The sequence below is a fragment of the Pongo abelii genome, chromosome 11, assembly GCF_028885655.2.
Source record: "Pongo abelii isolate AG06213 chromosome 11, NHGRI_mPonAbe1-v2.0_pri, whole genome shotgun sequence".
In the NCBI taxonomy this organism is placed as follows: domain Eukaryota; kingdom Metazoa; phylum Chordata; class Mammalia; order Primates; family Hominidae; genus Pongo; species Pongo abelii.
In genome coordinates, this window is record NC_071996.2 from 54012431 (window position 1) to 54031241 (window position 18811).

An 18811-nucleotide genomic window follows, 5' to 3' on the forward strand; every position below is an offset into this window, starting at 1 on the left:
TTGAGATTTCTTCCATTTGTCTGAAAACATCATCCACCTGGACTTACCTCACTGATCTGTACAGCATTAATCTTTGCCTGGATTACTTCCGGGGTGTCAACAATGCTGGTGAATTTGAGGGCCTCAGGCTTTATACGATACAACCTTTCATTCAAGAGATTCTGGGCATTCTTCACTCTCATCACTTCCACAGAACCCTCTGGCAACCATCCAATACCCTTCATCCATTCCAGGTCTGACTTGTACAAGTTCTACATGAAGGAGAGGAACACAGAGTGGGGAAGAGTCAAAGTTGCCCATAAGAGTTTGATGCTTGCAAACCCCACATCACCTCTATTTAAATCAGTTAGGTGGCTAATCTCATAAAACTCAAGGATCAACATTAAATGTTAATATTGGGTGTTATCTCTCTGGCACACATGGGAGAAGTTTAGAGTATCCTGCAGGAATTGGAACAGGGCTCACAAGTGGCACTTGGTAGAATGGCAGCCAGTAATGGCACATAACTTTGTATGCTTGGATTAGTTTCTACACTCACCACTTGAAGTCTGCCTTTTATGTACCACTGGAAGTAACATCAGTAATAACATCAGTTTGATTTAAGGAGGTAAAGAACCTTAGATGTATGCATAATGAGAGAAAAATACATACCTGTATCTATATCCGCCCTGCTCCCCATCTCTCTCTTTTTCTGTATCAAGTAAACATGAAATCCAACATTTCCTTATGCTTACATCTACTTCTGAAATATGTATATGATTATGCAAAGGTAATGGCTCAGAGCAGCTGCAACTGAAATTTTCTACCAAATTACATAGAATAAGAGACTGATTTTCATCTTGGTAAATAAGGTGTTGCTACCATAAGAAGGAGTCCTCTATAAGATAGAAAATGTCTGAGGAAAATTCTGCTACCATGAATTCTACAGAATATGTTAGGTTCTATTAAGATTACCACTTAAATTATGCCTCTGGGGAATGCACTGGGATTAAACACACAAATACACATCTCCCCGGGGTCTGGTGATAATATACGCACATCACTCTGCAGGTCGTAGGCTTTCTTGGCCTGGATCACATCGTTCTGATCTGGCAGACACGTCCACTGGTGCAGATAATTGCGATAATCAATGTCGCTAACCAGGACCTGGCATTTCTTGGCTTGAACAATTGACATCATGTCCAACGGTGTGTTGTGAATTCCTTTAGACTTCTCGTAAGCTTTCTTATATTCTCTGTCACTCTGGATCTTGGCAGCATGTATAGCCCATACCGACTTGGGGTCATCTTGTAGGGTGCGGAAACCCATGTGGTGGCCCAGTTGCTTACGGTAACCTTCTTTGTATTTGTACTAAAGTAGTAAGAAATAAAATAAAGAAGACATATGAATATAATGTATTAAGAGGGGTTTTCTTTAAATGGTTTCAGAATGTTTTCTTAGCCTTGGTATAAATTGGCTCAACATTGGCCATCATTATATATTTCAGTTCACTTTAAAGAAGTTAGATAATACGATTTTAGGTCATTTCAGAGAGGACATGATTAAATCAGGAGGGAGATGGTATAGTGAACAAGAGTAATAAAAACAATAGCTAACATTTACTAAGTAATTACTCTATGCCAGACACTATTATGACTACTTCAAATGTGTTGGGTAGACCCATATGAAACTACCATGTTTTTCAGTCAAAAATCATTGACTGGCGCCAATTATGATCACAGTTCATCCTCACAATGTCTCTACGAGGTAGATACTATTATTAACATATATTCCAGATGGGGAAAACAAGGCACAGGTGATAATCTCCATCACCAAGTTTCCCTGACAAGTGCAACATCAGGTCAGATGATCTCCTAAGAGTACTGAAGGAACCTCAGGTAGGGAGAGGTCATATGTGTGTGGTTTTGGAAACAGATAAGAAAGATGCATGTTTCAAGGATGGAAAGCAAGGTTGTGGCTTGAATCAGAAGATAACAACAAAAGTTCTGTGGACAAGAGTTTCCATCTGATGAGTGTCTTAGGACTAGTGTAAGGTGGTTTCTGTTTCTTTCCTATGTTTGGACAACATAGGCAAGTTTGAACAAAGAGAGAGAAAACTGAGAATAAACCAGATAACGTGGACCAGCTATGACTATTAGAGGCAAAAATGAAGAATAAGAAGGAGGAAACAAGTGGCTACATGATAAAAAGCAGAGAAGAACTCAGAGAAAGGGAACAAGGTGGCTTAAAGAGTTGGAGCTGGGGGCGGGGTGGACTTGGTAGCATAATTATTCTATTTTTATTTTTATTTTTTTTGAGATGCAGTTTCACTCTTGTTGCCCAGGCTGGAATGCAATGGCATGATCTCGACTTACTGCAAACCTCCGCCTCCCGGGTTCAAGTGATTCTCCTGCCTCAGCCTCCTGAGTAGCTGGGATTACATGCTCCCGCCACCACGCCCAGCTAATTTTTTGTTTGTTTGTTTGTATTTTCAGTAGAGATGAGGTTTCACCATGTTGGCCAGGCTGGTCTCGATCACCTGACCTCAAGTGATCCACCCACCTCAGCCTCCCAAAGTGCTGGGATCAGAGGCGTGAGCCACCATGCCCGGCAGGTAGCATACTTATTTTGACCACCAGTAAGTTTTAAAATTAGAATTAAATGAACTTCAAAAGATTACTAAGAGTATTCTACATAAGCCTCCCATATAAAATCTTGCAAATAAATGTGATTTTAGTCTTAACTCTTATATGAAACTATCATCTGTGATTTATATTTGTGGAGAATGTCAGAAATATTTTAGGGATAAAATGACATTGTATTGGGTCCTGAATTTTCCCAGGAATTTAATACAGACTCTTCATGATGTTTTGTTTCTACTTTGTAACAGCATCAAAGTAAATTTACACATATACCTCATCTACGCTAATTTTAATGTTTTCCATTCCATTTTAATATTTTCAAATACAGAAAGCTTCCAGCACAGGATGAGATGCAATTCTATGCACAGATTTTTTTAAAACACAAAATTCTTGAAAAATAGTCTCGCTGCTTGTTTTGTAGAAGAGAAAAACCACAAGAAAAGAGAAGGAAGCGTACCTCACTGGCAATTTCTCTGGAGGCTTTGGCGTGCTTGATTTCAATGGCATCTGCTCTTATGTCATAGCCTTTCTGCTTGGCCTCATTCCAGTCTTTTTGGTAGAGGTTCTATAGAAGGAAAATATAGGTTTGTTTACAAGAATGGAAAAATAAACAAATCAACTCAAATTTGTCATAATATAAATCATATGGAATAATGTAATGTAGTCACTATAAGGAAAAAGCATTCATTTCTGGGTTCTTTTGGTTGTTGGATATTTCCTTTGTGGTGTACAGGATACTTCTGGTTAAAATTTTAAAGCTAAACATCAAACTCTATTGATGTTTGAATATTTGCATCCATCACAATATGTTATACATTTGAAAATATCCCACTGCAAGTACATGGAACCTAAGGATCAATGGGGAAGCCAGAGAATCTTTATCAAGATATCAGGTAAGATCTGATAAGATTTTTCTCCCCCTAATTTTTCCCTTTGACTTTTGAGAAGTTACAGCTAAAGAGTTGTGACATAGATATCATACATAGCCTGCCATTTGGATGTAATTAAAAATGGTCTTTTGTCTTTCTTATGGCCTTGAAATGTCAAATGAAAAAGTCCTGGATCAATAAAAAAAACCTAAGATGATAACAGAGACTGTTAAGAGTGAAGGAGGACACCAAAAGGATTCAGGTGTCCCAAATCCTGCAGTCTAGGCACCCAGCGATGTATCCAAGCACACATTTAAAAGAGAAACTCCATTCATATTGCATTGGGACTGGTAGCTAAAGAGAAAATGCCTAGCACCAAAAGCCACAAACATTGCAAGGTAGGCAATTTGTCTGCTATAACACTCTTCATGAGCAGACAGACATTGCCCATAAAGGCTTTTACACTTCATGTTTGTGCCACTTACATTGCTGATTTGCAAGGCATTGATGTGGGCCTGCAGCATCTCCGGAGTATCAGAAGGAATGGTGATATTGGCTTTATCTTTATTCCAGGCTTCTTGATACAGTTTCTGTGGAGAGAAGGGAAACAGGAAATCAATATCTGAAATATTAAGCCTTAGGTAACGTTTGGCTAATAGTTAGCTAATGTAAGCCTTAGCTAACTACTCAATCTGGAAAAATGTTTTTACATGTTTATAATGGTTAATTTTATGTGTCAGCTTGGCTGGGGCACGGTACCCAGATATTTAGTTAAACATTATTTTAGGTGTTTCTGTGAAAGTATTGTTAAAATGAAGTTAACTTTTAAATCAGTAGATTCCAAGTAAAGGAGACTACCCTTTATGATGTGGGTGAGCCTTATCTAATTAGTTGAAGACCTTGATAGAAAAGACAAATCTCCCCAGTGAAAAGGAATTCTGCCAGCAGATGGCCTTTGGGTTTGAATTGCAACACATCCCTCAGTCTCTAGCCGGCTGGCCTACCCTGAAGACTTTGGACTTGCCAGCCTGCATGATCTCAGGAGCCAATTTCTTAAAGTCTCTCTCTTCTGTGTGTGTGTACAAACACACACACACACACGGCCCCTATTGGTTCTGTTTCTCTAGAGAATCTGGACTAGTACAATGTACGTTATTATGCAGCATGACACTACATGTCTTAGTATTTAATATGAGGTCAACAAATATTTGTGTTCCTGAGTTGCCAGGGAGTGACATTTTCATTGCAGTGCTTCAAAGTGTGTATGTGTGGTAAAAGAAAGGCATGTTGGTGTTTGTCAGAGTTCTATTTTCAGTGTATCTTCACTAGTGAAGACATTTTTAGAGTTGCTTCTCTCACCAAAATTCTTTGAAGAAGTCCAGTCTACAGGCTCAGTTTGGGTGTTATCTTTGGAAAAGATAGTAGGATGGTTCTTACCTCACTTATTTGCAGAGAATTGGCTTTTGCCAAGACAACTTCTGGAGTGTCGACAATGCTGGTGAATGACAAAGCTTCTGGACGTGTCCTATAGAGTCTTTCATTCACGAGGTCTTGAGCAACCTTCACTCTGTTCATTTCCACTGAGCCTTCTGGCATCCAGCCGATGCCACGCAGCCACTCCAGGTCTGCCTTATACACACTCTATAAAGAAGATGTTAGACAAAAATACCATTTCTGACCAACATGGTGAAACCCTGTCTCTACTAAAAATACAAAAATTAGCCGGGCATGGTGGCGCATGCCTGTAATCCCAGCTACTTGGGAGGCTGAGGCAGGAGAATCGCTTGAACCCGGGAGGCAGAGCTTGCAGTGAGCCGAGATCACGCCATTGCACTCCAGCCTGGGCAACAAGAGTGAAACTCCGTCTCAAAAAAAAAAAAAGGGGCAAATGTCAACATTTAATGAATAAATAGGCAAAGATTGTATGAGAAGCAAGGTGCAGGCCTTCAGCACTGAAACTCTGGGTACGTGCAATGGCAAAGCAAAAATAAAACATGAAAGTACATCATTGTGACACTGGAAATCCCTTTTGTGATCCTAAGTTAAAGTCGTGAGTGCTAACATTAAAAAAAAATTTTTTTTAAGGGATGGAGTGCAATTGGAGATTGCACTTGTACTGCAGCCCGGGCAACAAGAGAGAAACTCCGTCTCAAAAAAAAAACCAAACATTTCAATCCTTTGCTGAAAAATAAAGCACATGGGGTTGAAGGGATAAGTGCAGGAGATTGTACTTCCAAAAAAGTAATACCTGAGATCTCACATGATTCAGGGTTTTTAATATTGATCACAGAAGTCATTTGTAAAAACATAATTATTTATACTAGCTATTAATAATAATATATAGTAATAAAGCTGAATTCCATGATATAATTATTTGATATTTCAAAAAATTTTATAGTTGAAAATTTTTAAAGGAAAATTTTGCTGAATTGGATTTCATTTTAATCGTGTGATAAATGACCCAAGGAAATGCTGTTTGGTGTTTTGGATCTAGTATAATAGCAGCAATTATTTTAAAAACATTCAGATGATTTATATTTGTCTGAAATATGTTTTCATTGCCAGAAGTTACAAATGACATGGAAAAAAGTCTGGAATCTAGGCTCGGGAATAAAGGACATGACCTCACTAGGGCTCATCTCTGTTTTTGCTTCCCACGACATAACTACTAAGGATGGATTTTATATTAGACAATGTGAATGGTACCCCCCAGCCCCACCCCTAGGTTTGTGCAGTGCACAGCCCAGGGGGCTGTCCTCAGAGGCACTGACTGGGCAATGAACAAATCTACGTCTTCCCCTTCCCCCTTTCCCAAAATTCATGTTACGTACATCACTCTGCAGGTCATAGGCCTTCTTTGCTTGGATAATGTCATTTTGATCGGGCATGCATGTCCATTCATGCAGGTAATTGCGATAATCAATGTCAGTGACCAAAGTCTGACATTTCTTGGCCAGCAAGATGCTTAACATGTCCACTGGGCTAGAGAACTTGGTTTTCCACTTCTGGAATTCCTTCTTGTACTCCCTTTCACTTTGAATTTTTCCTGCATGTATGGCACACATAATCTTGGGATCATCTTCAATGCTCTGGGCTCCAATGTGGTGGCCTTTCTGTTTCTCATAGGCTTCCTTGTATTTGTACTAAAATGCCAGAAATACAGGTGGAGACATCCAGTTTTGAAACCATGCTCATGTGCTGACAATTACAGACAACATGAAATGGACAAGAATTTTCTATTACAAACATTTTGGCATCTCTGAACTATTATATTTAAAAGCAATGTTTTATACTGTTATAAAAATAATTGTAATGTAATCGTATATCTTCATTGGTGAAAGCATTCCCTGCAGCAACTCTAACTATAATGCCAAAATGTATTTTTATTCTCTGTAACAAGAAAGGGAACAGTCTTGGGAGGTAGGAAGTAGGACTGGAAGGTACATTTGGAAATAACTATAGAGTGTGGTTCACCAGCCACCCTCTGGGTTGTTCAGCACGGTGGAGACCACAGAGAGATAGATGGAGGGTACTCACATCACTGGCGATGTCCCTGGAGGCCTTGGCACTTTTGATGGAAATAGCGTCTGCTCTCAGATCATAGTCTTTCATCTTTGATTCATCCCATCCCTTGGTGTAAAGTTTCTAGGGAAGGGATAATAGACGACAGAAAATAAGAGTGTTTGAGGAAGGTAATAGGCCAATTCCAGAAAGGAAATTGTTACGGTGGAAAAGGCATTTTAATTACTCTTAGGTTTAAGCAACAATCAGGAAATCTCTTACTTGGCTGATATTGGCAGAATTACTCTTGGCCAGCAGGATTTCTGGGGTGTCTGGCATGACGTGGATGGAGGTTTTGTCAGCATCCCAAGCTTCTGTGTATAAATGCTACAGGGCAGGGCGGCATGGGGCGTGGGGAGAGGAAGGGAGTATAAGACCTTCTGTTAAAGCCAATAACATCATTACAGTTGTTAGCAAATTTAACTCACATTTAACTATAAAATAGCTCCTTCTAATGCATTTGGGAGGTGAGGGAAGCAAAAGAGTCATGGGGAAAGTAAAACATAGCAATATTTAAATAGCTGTACAATGGTTTCATAATTAATATGAAGCAATATAATGGTTGCTATTAGTAATTCTTTTCATCCAGTGAATCACAAGCTTATTCAGATATCCAAAGATGGATCTCAGTTACGGAACTATGAGACAGTAGAAATCCCTAGACTTCAGAGTCAATCCCAAGTGCAAACCCAACTCTACTATTTCCAAGCTGTGTGATCTTGAGAAAGGTACGTAACTCCTCACATTCCCCATTTCTGAGAGGGGGATAATCATTCTTTTTTATTATTTTTTGAAGGTGATCCATAGCATATATAAAATGCCCAAGTCATAGCAGATACTCAACGATTTTTTGGTGATTCCTATTGCTGTTATCGTTGTGGTTGCTGTTGATGGATATGGTATAAAAGAGTTTCTAGAGTTGTATACCCCAGACTCTGGAGTTTGCTGTCTGAAGCCACTTTCATATTTGTACTGAGCACTCAATTGTACTAGCCTAATGATTGGAAGGCCTCCAGGCAGGTGCGGGAGAATTCAAGTTCAAGTCAGTCTAAAATATGCATATTAAGGGCTGACTCATTGGATAAAAATAGATTGATAAAATTTTGTATGAAACAAATGATCATCTATCTTGTGTAATAAAACTGAAAGCAGAAATAGCAGCTAGCTTTCAAAAGTGGATTTCCATAACCTAATGTGGAGGAGCAACCTGAGCAACCAATTTGAATGTATACCAGCATTGCTATGAAACACTATGTGTATCCCAGCCCTCAGAATGAAGTGTAAATGGCTTATATTCCTTACCAGATGGCTAAAGACACGTAAGTGGCCTGAATCTGCTCTGCCTAGGAGAATGTGTGAGGAAGGGTAATGCAATTGTGATGTCTCCAGGTCACTGCTCAGAAGGGTGAGTGCATCACTCCAGGGAAATCATTCCAGGCTCTGTTCCCACATGCAGAGAATTAGGGGGCAGGGTGTTGAGAAGAGCACACTTTGAATTCAAGCAGATGCTCTGTTAAAGGCCTGCATGAAAATCAGGCCTATGACACCTCCTTTCTCAGGGAACCCTTAGGGAATTTCCTACTTTATGAGCCAAATCTGTGGAAGGTATGATTCTGGCAACAGGAAACAGCTGGAGACTCACCTTGCTCATTGTCAGGGCATTATTCTTTGCTAGGACAATTTCCGGAGTGTCTGTAATGCATGTGAATTTGAGCTGTTCTGCAGGCTGGCGATACTTCCTGTCACTCAGGATTTCTCCAGCTCTCTTCACCTTCTCGACCTCTACAGAGCCAATGGGAACCCATCCTATGCCTCTCAGCCACTCAAGATCAGATTTGTAAATAGCCTGAAAATGAAATAATGTCAAATATTTATGGATGTCACCTAGACAGCCTGGTGCCTGATCCTGATTTAACATACACAGATAATGTATAAGTCTGAATCTTATTTCTGTAAATTTCTGGGAAGACCCACAGGATCGCTTTACTTTGGTTTAGAATGGCTAGTTAAATGCCTGGCTCCTGAAGGTAGCCAAGATTTACTGTTTTAAAGACTCATAAAAATCTCTTTAATGCTATTCATTTTCAGTGATAAAAACCACCTTAAGGAAATTACTGCCTGCCTCCTGAAACAAAGTGTTTATTCTCTGATTTGATGGTCCCTACCTCCTCTTATGGAAACTGTACCAGGTTAGAATACAGTTGGCTCCTATGTTGTTAGGCAGTGGCCTTCATAGCTCTTCTTGGTATATAGAGAAGAAATGAGCATTACTGGTTGATCACGTTGCATTAACGTGTTTTTTGGGGGATAAAAATGACATCTTTTTTCATATGCTTCTATGTACATGCTTCCAAGTCAAAGAGTACATCTTTTTTTACTCATATTTATTTTATCCTCCATCCTCTTTCTTGTCTTAGAATTCAAGTAAACAAATACATTTTTTCTTTCTTTCATTTTCTTCTTTGAATATAAACAATTGGTTGAAGGAAAATTTTTCTTGTAAGGAAGGGTAACAATTCTTTTTGTTTTTATGGCTTTCGGAGAATCTCTCTTTTTTTAACTGTCACTGCTTTTATCATTCTTCCAAAAGTGCATGATTTAACCAGAGCTTGATTAAAACAAGGAGCTACGATATCAATGAGGTAATATTTGAGTCTCCAAAGGACTCTATTGGCCAACAACAAAAGTGCCTAACATATTTCTAGGGAGCAATCGTTTTCAAGTTTCTTAGAAAATTTGTCTTCATATGTATAATTCATTTTTAAACTTCCATTCAAAAGTTACAATAGATACTTCCTATAAGTTAAATAGACACAAAATTATAATGCAATTGATTGATTTGGAAAATTAGCTTGTTTAGAACAGGAATTCTTAACCTGGCATTAGTGAACTAGGATAGAAAAAATATGTAACATCCTCATTTTCATTAACCTGTAACTGAAATATAGCATTTCATCCATTATAAGTATAAGCAATATATTACAGTAGTATTGACACTACACCTGACTTTGTCAGCTATAGAAATCTCAAATCTTTTTATGTCCTATTATAGTTTGATATAGTTTGGCTCTGCATCTTCATCCAGATCTCATGTTGAATTGTAATCCTCAATGTTGGAGGAGGGGCCTGGTGGGAGGTGATTGGACTTCCCCCTTGCTGTTCTCGTGATAGTGAATGAATTCTCATGAGATCTGGGTGCTTAAAAGTGTATAGCACTTCCCCCTTTGCTCTCTCTCTCCTGCTCCACCATGTGAAGATGTGCCTGCTTCCCCTTCAACTTCCACCATGATTGTAAGTTTCCTGAGGCCTTCCCAGCCATGCTCTGGTACAGCCCATGGAAATGTAAGTCAATTAAACCTCTTTTCTTCATAAGTTACCCAGTCTCAGGTAGTTCTTTATCGCACTGTGAGAACAGACTAATACAGAGTTGTTGCTGATGTCTTAAAGTATTTATGCTCATCACTTCTTTGAAATTAGTTATTACAGTTACCACTAGAATTGTTTACTTAATGTGTTAATGAAAAGCACATTACAGGTTTGGTTTAATACTTTGATAATGATATTTCAATATGATTGGTTTCTTTTGAAACTAAATACATATTTTATTTTGTGCATTTCAGAACATTATCCTAAAGAGGTGTCTGTAGGTTTCACCAGACTGTGGAAAGATTCCATGGCACAAAAGAGTTAGAATGCTTTTCTAAACCATTACTGAAGAATATTAGAGCCACTCACATCACTCTGCAGGTCATAGGCCTTCCGAGCCTGAATGACGTCATTTTGATCAGGCAGGCAGGTCCATTCATGCAGGGGATGCTTGTAGTCTATGTCGCTTACAAGGATCTGACACTTCTTGGCCAGCACCACCCCCAGCATGTCCACTGGGCTGCTGAACTTGGTCTTCCACTTCTCAAACTCCTTCTTGTACTCCCTGTCACTCTGGATCTTGGCTGCGTGGATGGACCACATCATCTTCGGGTCATCCTTAATGTTCCGGGCCCCAATGTGGTGGCCAAGCTGTTTGCGGTAGCCTTCCTTGTACTTGTACTAAAAAATAGAGATATGAGTATAATGACAAGAACATCTTATATAATCATGTTTCATAGGTTCACATTCACATTGTTTCTTTTTCTTTTCCCCAACACTATCATGAAGGAGAAAAGTGAATATCATCAACCCTATTTTTAAAAGTCAAAACCTGAACCTAGCAGGGGTTTAGTGATTTGCACAGTCACACCACAAGCAGGTGGCAGCATGAGCCTAGAATGAAGAGCTTCTCATTCCTAATATTTTTCCTCCTCATTATACCACACTGCTTAGTTTACATTTGATTCCTTAACAAGTAGAGGTAAATATATTGTACAATCTTATGGAGCATAACAACCTGATGGAAAATAACATAGTTATTATTTTCCCAAAACTGTTTGACATTGAGAATATTTTAGAATAGTTCCCTTATTAGAACTTATAATAGACTTCTCAGTCAAGGATATGTGTTACATTTAGATAGAGTTTATGTGTCACCAGGAAATGGCTCTCTTATTAGCCTGTCAACATCACTGAACTTTCACTATGAGTCAGTTTATCTACCTTTAAGATTCAAGAATAACATATTATGGTCCATTTTACCATGAGACGATTATGGTGTGGGCTTCTCCAGCTTAACAGCAAGAAAAGTTTTGATAATAGGGTGTGTGTCCTTAACCTTGGCAAAATAAACTTCTAAATTGATTGAGATCTGTTTCAGATACTTTTTAGTTTACAGAAGAAATGAAGCATATGTCCAAGGCATGAGAACCTTCCAGAAGTGGGAAAGTCTGGATTTGAGTCCTAAGGAGGCTTGTTACAGAATGAGGACACTGGCCACCCTTAGGAGGTGTTTCCCATGTGAAGAAAAGGAGTAGAGAAGAGGCAAGCGGGTGCTGAGAAAAAGCTCTGCTTACTTTGCCACTTGTTCTTGTGTCCAGTGAGGGACATCTCACCAATCAGGAGTTACAAAGGACAAAACAAATCTCTAAGACATATCCATCTAGTTTTCTTTTAATGCAAGAATAAATATAAGTAGTAAGGAAGAGTTTACATGTATATTGGCTGTTTCTCACATATTATTTAAAGGGAATAAATTAATCCATTTAATTTCACAAACATCTAGGTCAACTGCTGCTCAATTATTTATTTATTTTTTTTGAAGACGGAGTGTTCAATTTCTGAGGCTCAAAAATATGAACCCATTTTTGGTGTCCGTAAAACACTTTTTTAAAAATAGTATGTCTCTAGTTTTGATTGATTGATGGGTATAATGGGTCTAGAATTTTGTGCTTTTTTTTTCCATTTACAATTTTGTATAGGGAAAAATCACTAAAGGGAATTGAGACTTATAGGGGTAACTAAATTTCTGGCAAGAAAAACTCTAAAAGCTTCTATTTGTCAACATCTTTGAATAAGAAATGGCTTTTCCAAAACATCCACTTACATCACTAGCAATATCTCTTGAAGCCTTGGCTGCTTGGATTGGAATGGCATCCAGACGCAAGTCATAGCCTTCCTTCTTGGACTCTTCCAAAGCAAGTTTATAGAGTTTCTGTAGAAAAGAAAGTCATTATTCATTTACTCCTTCCATAAAAAGTGCCAAGATTATTACTTTTTCTTTGTCCTCATTTAAACTACAGAAATAATTCACAAAGTCAAGCATTAGGGTGGGTTTATAGATAGCTTTGCCTCATGGGTGCTTAGGATTTTTAAGGCACATGTTCCAAACATTGGGATTTTATTGACTTGTAAATTTCAACAAAAAAATGTGAGGAAAAAATCAACATTTGGTTGGCAAAATTTTATTTGCCCAACAAGCAGATGTAAAAAAAAAAAAAAATTATTTATTGGCCGGGCGTGGTGGCTCACGCCTGTAATCCCAGCACTTTGGGAGGCTGAGATGGGTGGATCACCTGAGGTCATGAGTTTGAGAAGAGACCAGCCTGGCCAACATGGTGAAATCCCGTCTCCACTAAAAATACAATAATTAACGGGGTATGGTAGCATGTACCTGCAATCCCAGCTACTAGGGAGGCTGAGGCAGGAGAATTGCTTGAACCCAGGAGGCAGAGGTTGCAGTGAGCCAAAATCGTGCCACTGCAATCCAGTCTGGGTGACAGAGTAAGACTCTGTCTCAAACATAACAAAACAAAACAAAACAGTATTTATTATTGTCATCATAATATAAAAGACAGGGCATCTTAATACAAAAGAAGGATAAAAATAAGGACAATATTTTAAAATGTAATCTATTCTGTTTTTTGAAAAACTCAATGCATTGTGCTTATTTTTTCTTATTTTGCTGTGGACTATTATCTCGGACAGTGATTCATCTATGGACCCGGGATTTCAGGATCATTGCCCTTTTGAAAATGTTGGTTCTGGCAGAAATGCCTGGAAAAATGTTAACATCAAATGATTATCAGAGCATACTGGAGCAGCAAAATAATATGCGGCTTACTAACTCATCAGATTCCAACCCAGTCCTTGCCTACTTGCTAGCTGCTGAATAAAATAATGACTTGATATCCACACTGACCTGTAGGGGAAGGTTTTAAAAGTATAATTCCTATGGAAATATTTATTCATAATCATTCAATTCCTGAAAACCTGTTAATAAAATGGTAGCCTACTTTGTGGACCCACCACATAGCTCAAAATTGAATCAAGTGAGAACTATCTCTTCTACTGAAAATGGTAGTTTGTAGTATGTGTAGTAAATTAGTCTAAACATTTTCCTAAGAAAACAGCTACAATGGTTCATTTTTGCCTTTCTGTTCATTACAAGATCAACAGTTTACTTACATCACTGTAGTTTATTCGGTTGAGTTTGGCTAACATGATTTCTGGTGTATCAGGCATGACATGAATAGTTTTCTTGTCATTGTCCCAGGCTTCAGTATATAAGCGCTACCAACAAAAAAAAAAAAAAAGAGAGAAAAATTATTTTGGTGTTCACAGATATTATTGTTTTGATTATGTGCCAGTCAACTCTCTTGTATGCAAGGTAGAAATAAAATTATTAAAGCTGCATAAATTCCTTACCTTTGTTTCTTATTAAAATTCTTTAAAGAATCTGTTAAAGGACTTATAGGTTATGAAAAGTATAATTGGATTGAAGTATTTAAAATAATTTATAGGAAAGAGTTACAGCACACGGTATTTTTTTTTTGACAACCTACTAATCCAATCAGAAGCACACAGTACTTTAGGCTGGGCATGGTGGCTTACACCTGTAATCCCAGCACTTTGGGAGGCCAAGATGGGTGGATCACCTGAGGTCAGGAGTTTGAGACCAGCCTTCAACATGGTGAAACCCCGTCTCTACTGAAAATACAAAAATTAGCTGGCATGGTGGCAGGCTCCTGTAATCCCAGCTACTTGGGAGGCTGAGGCAAGAGAATTGCTTGAACCTGGGAAGTGGAGGTTGCAGTGAGCCAAGATCGCACCATTGCACTCCAGCCTGGGCGATGAGAATGAAACTTCGTCTCAAAAAACAAAACAAACAAACAAACAAAAGCACACAGTACTTTTAACAATGGCTTAATATTTTGAAGTATCACTAAGTAACTATGGTATTATAGTGGAAAAATCATTTAAGAAGGTATCATGATTCTTATTATTATTATCTTTAAAATACAATAATATATCAGAATTTAAAAATTGTTCTGTGGTAACTTTCGGTATCTAACAGTGAGGATTGAAGACTCACCTTATTCATGTTTAAAGCATTGTTTTTTGCCAGCACCTGCTCCGGAGTGTCTGTTATACTGGTAAATTTCAGCGTTTCTGGACGCTGACGGTAGATAGTATCACTAAGTAATTCTCCAGCTCTCTTGGCCCTAACAACTTCCAAGGAATCAATCGGAACCCAGCCAATGCCTTTCATCCATTCAAGGTCTGACTTATACAAATTCTGCAGATCAACAGATAAGAAACACATTTATTAATTAGTGTTTCAGATTCATAGTTACAAAATGGGTTATCCTAGAGAAATACAAAAATACTGATGAATAGTTAAGGTTCCTAGCATAGTCATTCACTCACTCACACACATTATTGAATCCTAAGCGTATTTTTTTTATCTGAGCATTTTTTTGGTACAGAGGAGTACACCAAGAATGATAAAAGATCTTTTAAAGTAAAAGACATGGTCCTGCCTATGAGAGTATTACAAGATTTTTACACAGAAGCATGCTTTTTTAGCCTTGGAAAATGTAGTCTAATAGCTCCAAATAAAACCACACACTCAGACTGATGGTGTGTGAGTACTTCAGTCAAAAAATTCTCACTTTTATTTCCATCTTCAAAAATCACAAAACTTCAAGTGTATAAAGGAAATGTGATGTTACAGAGATATGTTTGGTATTTCCTTAATTATTCATTTTATTTTACTCTCAATAGGACATGCTGAATGTTGATAAGTATTAGATGACTGGTTTCAAAAAACACAAGAATGATAGAATTTTCCCATCAGTAAGTATAAAATGTAAATTAAACTAATTTAGCATAATATGCTTTCCCTCTCACTGTCTCCCTACTACCCTCTGCCAATAAACACACACATTTTTTTACTTCCTTAGCCAAAAGTTTGCAGTGAAATATTTTTAAGGACTAAGTTTCATCTGATTCAAACAAAGGGAGCCTGAATCCCTAGGAAGATTTATACCTGTTTAGAACTGATAATATTTACTTTATTTCCTCTCCTACAGAGAACTTTCGGAGAAGAAAACAAATTGTAGTACCTCTAATGGGAAACTCCTTTCAGACATTTAATTGTAAATTGTTTGAAATATACAAACAAATTGCAGTTCATCGGCACTAGTCAGAACTCACAGACACGTTTCAGATCCGCTTTTAACACGCAGAACTAACATCAAGGAAACTTACATCACTCTGGAGGTCGTAGGCTTTCCGTGCATGAATGATGTCATTCTGGTCAGGCAGGCAGATCCATTCATGCAGAGGATGTTTATAGTCCACATCGCTGACCAAGGTCTGACACTTCTTGGCCAAAACGATACCAAGCATGTCCACTGGGCTGCTGTACCTTGTCTTGTATTTCTCAAAATCTTTCTTGTACTCACGGTCACTCTGCACTTTGGCAATGTGGAGGGACCACATTATCTTGGGGTCATCATGTACTGCTCGGGCACCGATGTGGTGACCCAACTGTTTACGATATGCTTCTTTGTATTTGTACTGAAAGAGAGAATCCAGTAAATAAGAAGGAAGCACAAAGGGCTATTCCCTGTTGTTCTTTCTGTGGTGGTGCTTTCTATGAAATCTTTAAGGCAACAGAAGAGTTTCACTGGTCATGCTGCTGTAACGCCACATATTGGACTGTTGTGCTCATTGGCACATGTCCAAAGAATAACCCCACAATGATTCCTTTATATATGCCAGAGAATCATATGTTGGCAAAAAATGATAAAAAGTGAATACTGAAATGAAGAGTCCAATTACAGTAATAAACCATGACAGTGTCTCACAAATCCATCATGTGAGTGAGCCTATTTAAGAACACACCTGGGGCGTATGTTTACATGGATCACTAAAATTTTCTAGCATAGTCTGAGAAATAATTTCCTCTTCACAAATGATTTGGGAGGGATAGTTTTAAAATGGACAATTTCTGTTATTTAATAGGTAGAGAGTTTAAGTTTTATAAGATGAAAATTCTGGAAATCTGTTGTACAACAATATGAATATACTGAACCCCACTAAACAGTATACTTGAAAATGGTTAAGATGGTAAATTTTGTTATATATATATATATATATATATATATATATAAAACCAGAATTTAAACATTTAAAAACCTATAAAAATGAACAATTTTACTAGTCTTGGATTAATTTTTAAGATGTCCAGGGATCCGTTGTTTTCATTTTTAGGGTAAAGAAATATTGGTTCTGTGCACCACATAGAAAGAAGACTTTGTCCTTCTATGTTCAAGTGATGGGGCAAACTCAGTTAAGCCTGCTTCTTTTCTGGCATCTTTGCCTTGAGTGTGTTCCAAGGAAGTTCCTGAGGTTTTGTGAGTAGCTCAGCATACATACATTTAACTTTAATCGAGGCACTCACTCCTATTGAGCAAAGACCAAAAATAAGGAGTCAAATGAGCCACATTCCAGTCTAGGCTATGCCTCTGTGATGCTTGTGATCTTGGGCAAGTTATCTGTATCTCAAGCCTCAATGTATTTGCCTATGCACTGAAGGGGGTTAAGGTGGATGACGACCAAAGAGACATCCAGCTGTATTCCGTGTGGCTGGCATGATGGTAAGAAATGTTAGGACTTGATCAGCTCTTACATCACTGGCAATATCCCGAGAGGCCTTGGCAGCCACAATGGGAATGGCATCACTTCTCAAGTCATAGCCTTCTTTCTTGGCTTCTTCCATGGCCTGACGATAGAGGCTCTGAGGAAAGAAGGAGTAGCTTTTAAATATAGAATTCACATTCACTCGAAAAGAAAAGTATATTTTTTGTCAAAGGAAGACCACTTTTGGATGCAAAACTACACGAGGATGTTCAGCCTTAAATCAGAAAAAGAACTCTTTATTTTACTTTCTGTTTATCCTTGGATATTTATTTAAATGAAAATTTCACATTCAGCAAGTTTTAACACCACAACCTCTCTTTGCACAAATCTTATAAATGTTATACATTAAATGAACACCTCTTAATGTGTTTAGATTGTTCACCATTTGCCCTTTTCATAAAACAATCAAGAAATGTTGATTTATTTAACTCCAAATTTGAACTGGGAACATTTTTACTAGCAGAGAATAGTATCATATAATAACATATAATAATACTACCACTAGGAGGATGTGTCCATAATCAAATTTAGTGAACTAAGGATGTATCATTCTTTCTGAATCTCTCTGTTAAAGTTGATTTGCTCCCTATTATTTCATCAACTGCTGGAAGTTGTTAGCAGACATGAGGGTAGCAGGTACCAAAGATTTAGGAGTCAAAACTGCAAAACTGATAAAATTCTATTTATTAACTTCTTCTGTGAATTGAGAAAGCACCACCACTGTTCAATTTCTGTGGCAGGACAGACATGCACAGAAGACAAAACACAAATGTTCTGTGGAAGTGTCATTTGAGAACCACGCATTAAACAAATCATATATACCAATGGCTTTTAGCCCTTTTTGTGAACCAGTGATAAAAATTTTGACTGATTCTGTATCCTTTTAACAAAAAATTTATGTAATTGCCAACATTGGTATTCAACAAATCAAAACAAGATAAATATACAGTTTGATAATAATTTTTAAACATAAAATGTAAAAATTTATTGGATCTCTTAATGAGATTTGTAGGAGCTCATGGTGGTTTGATTACAAAGTTTTGATGGGCAATAATGAATTAAGTTGTCTGGTAGAGTTTTGTGGGGTCTTTTTTATTGTTGTTTTTTGTTTTTTGAGACAGTCTCACTCTATCGCCCAGGCTGGAGTGCAGTGGCACAATCTCGGCTCACTGCCTCCCAGGTTCAAGCGATTCTCGTGCCTCAGCCACCCGAGTAGCTGGGATTACAGGTGTGTGCCACCACGCCCAGCTAATTTTTTGCATTTTTTAGTAGAGATGGGTGTTGCTGATCTCAAACTCTTGAACTCAAGTGATCCCACCTGCCTCAGCCTCCCAAATTGCTGGGATTTCAGGCATGAGCCACTGCACCCAGCCATGTTTGGTAAAGTTTCATTTTAATACTTTC

The 18811-nt window shown here is 38.0% G+C and overlaps 1 protein-coding gene across 2 annotated transcripts in view; it reads right to left on the reverse strand.

Annotated features, from left to right (window-relative positions):
- Positions 1-18811, reverse strand: part of NEB (nebulin) — a 252744-nt gene that overhangs the window by 117624 nt on the left and 116309 nt on the right. For both annotated transcript variants that reach the window (XM_054548869.2, XM_024243154.3), the window contains exons 70-84: positions 17397-17504; positions 15971-16282; positions 14793-14996; positions 13886-13990; positions 12525-12632; positions 10787-11098; positions 8694-8897; positions 7274-7378; positions 7028-7135; positions 6322-6633; positions 4928-5131; positions 3976-4080; positions 3079-3186; positions 1039-1350; positions 48-251 (exon numbers count right to left, since the gene is read on the reverse strand). In XM_054548869.2, coding sequence (XP_054404844.2) covers positions 48-251; positions 1039-1350; positions 3079-3186; positions 3976-4080; positions 4928-5131; positions 6322-6633; positions 7028-7135; positions 7274-7378; positions 8694-8897; positions 10787-11098; positions 12525-12632; positions 13886-13990; positions 14793-14996; positions 15971-16282; positions 17397-17504 — 2811 coding nt within the window. The remainder of the gene's footprint in view (positions 1-47; positions 252-1038; positions 1351-3078; positions 3187-3975; positions 4081-4927; positions 5132-6321; positions 6634-7027; positions 7136-7273; positions 7379-8693; positions 8898-10786; positions 11099-12524; positions 12633-13885; positions 13991-14792; positions 14997-15970; positions 16283-17396; positions 17505-18811) is intronic.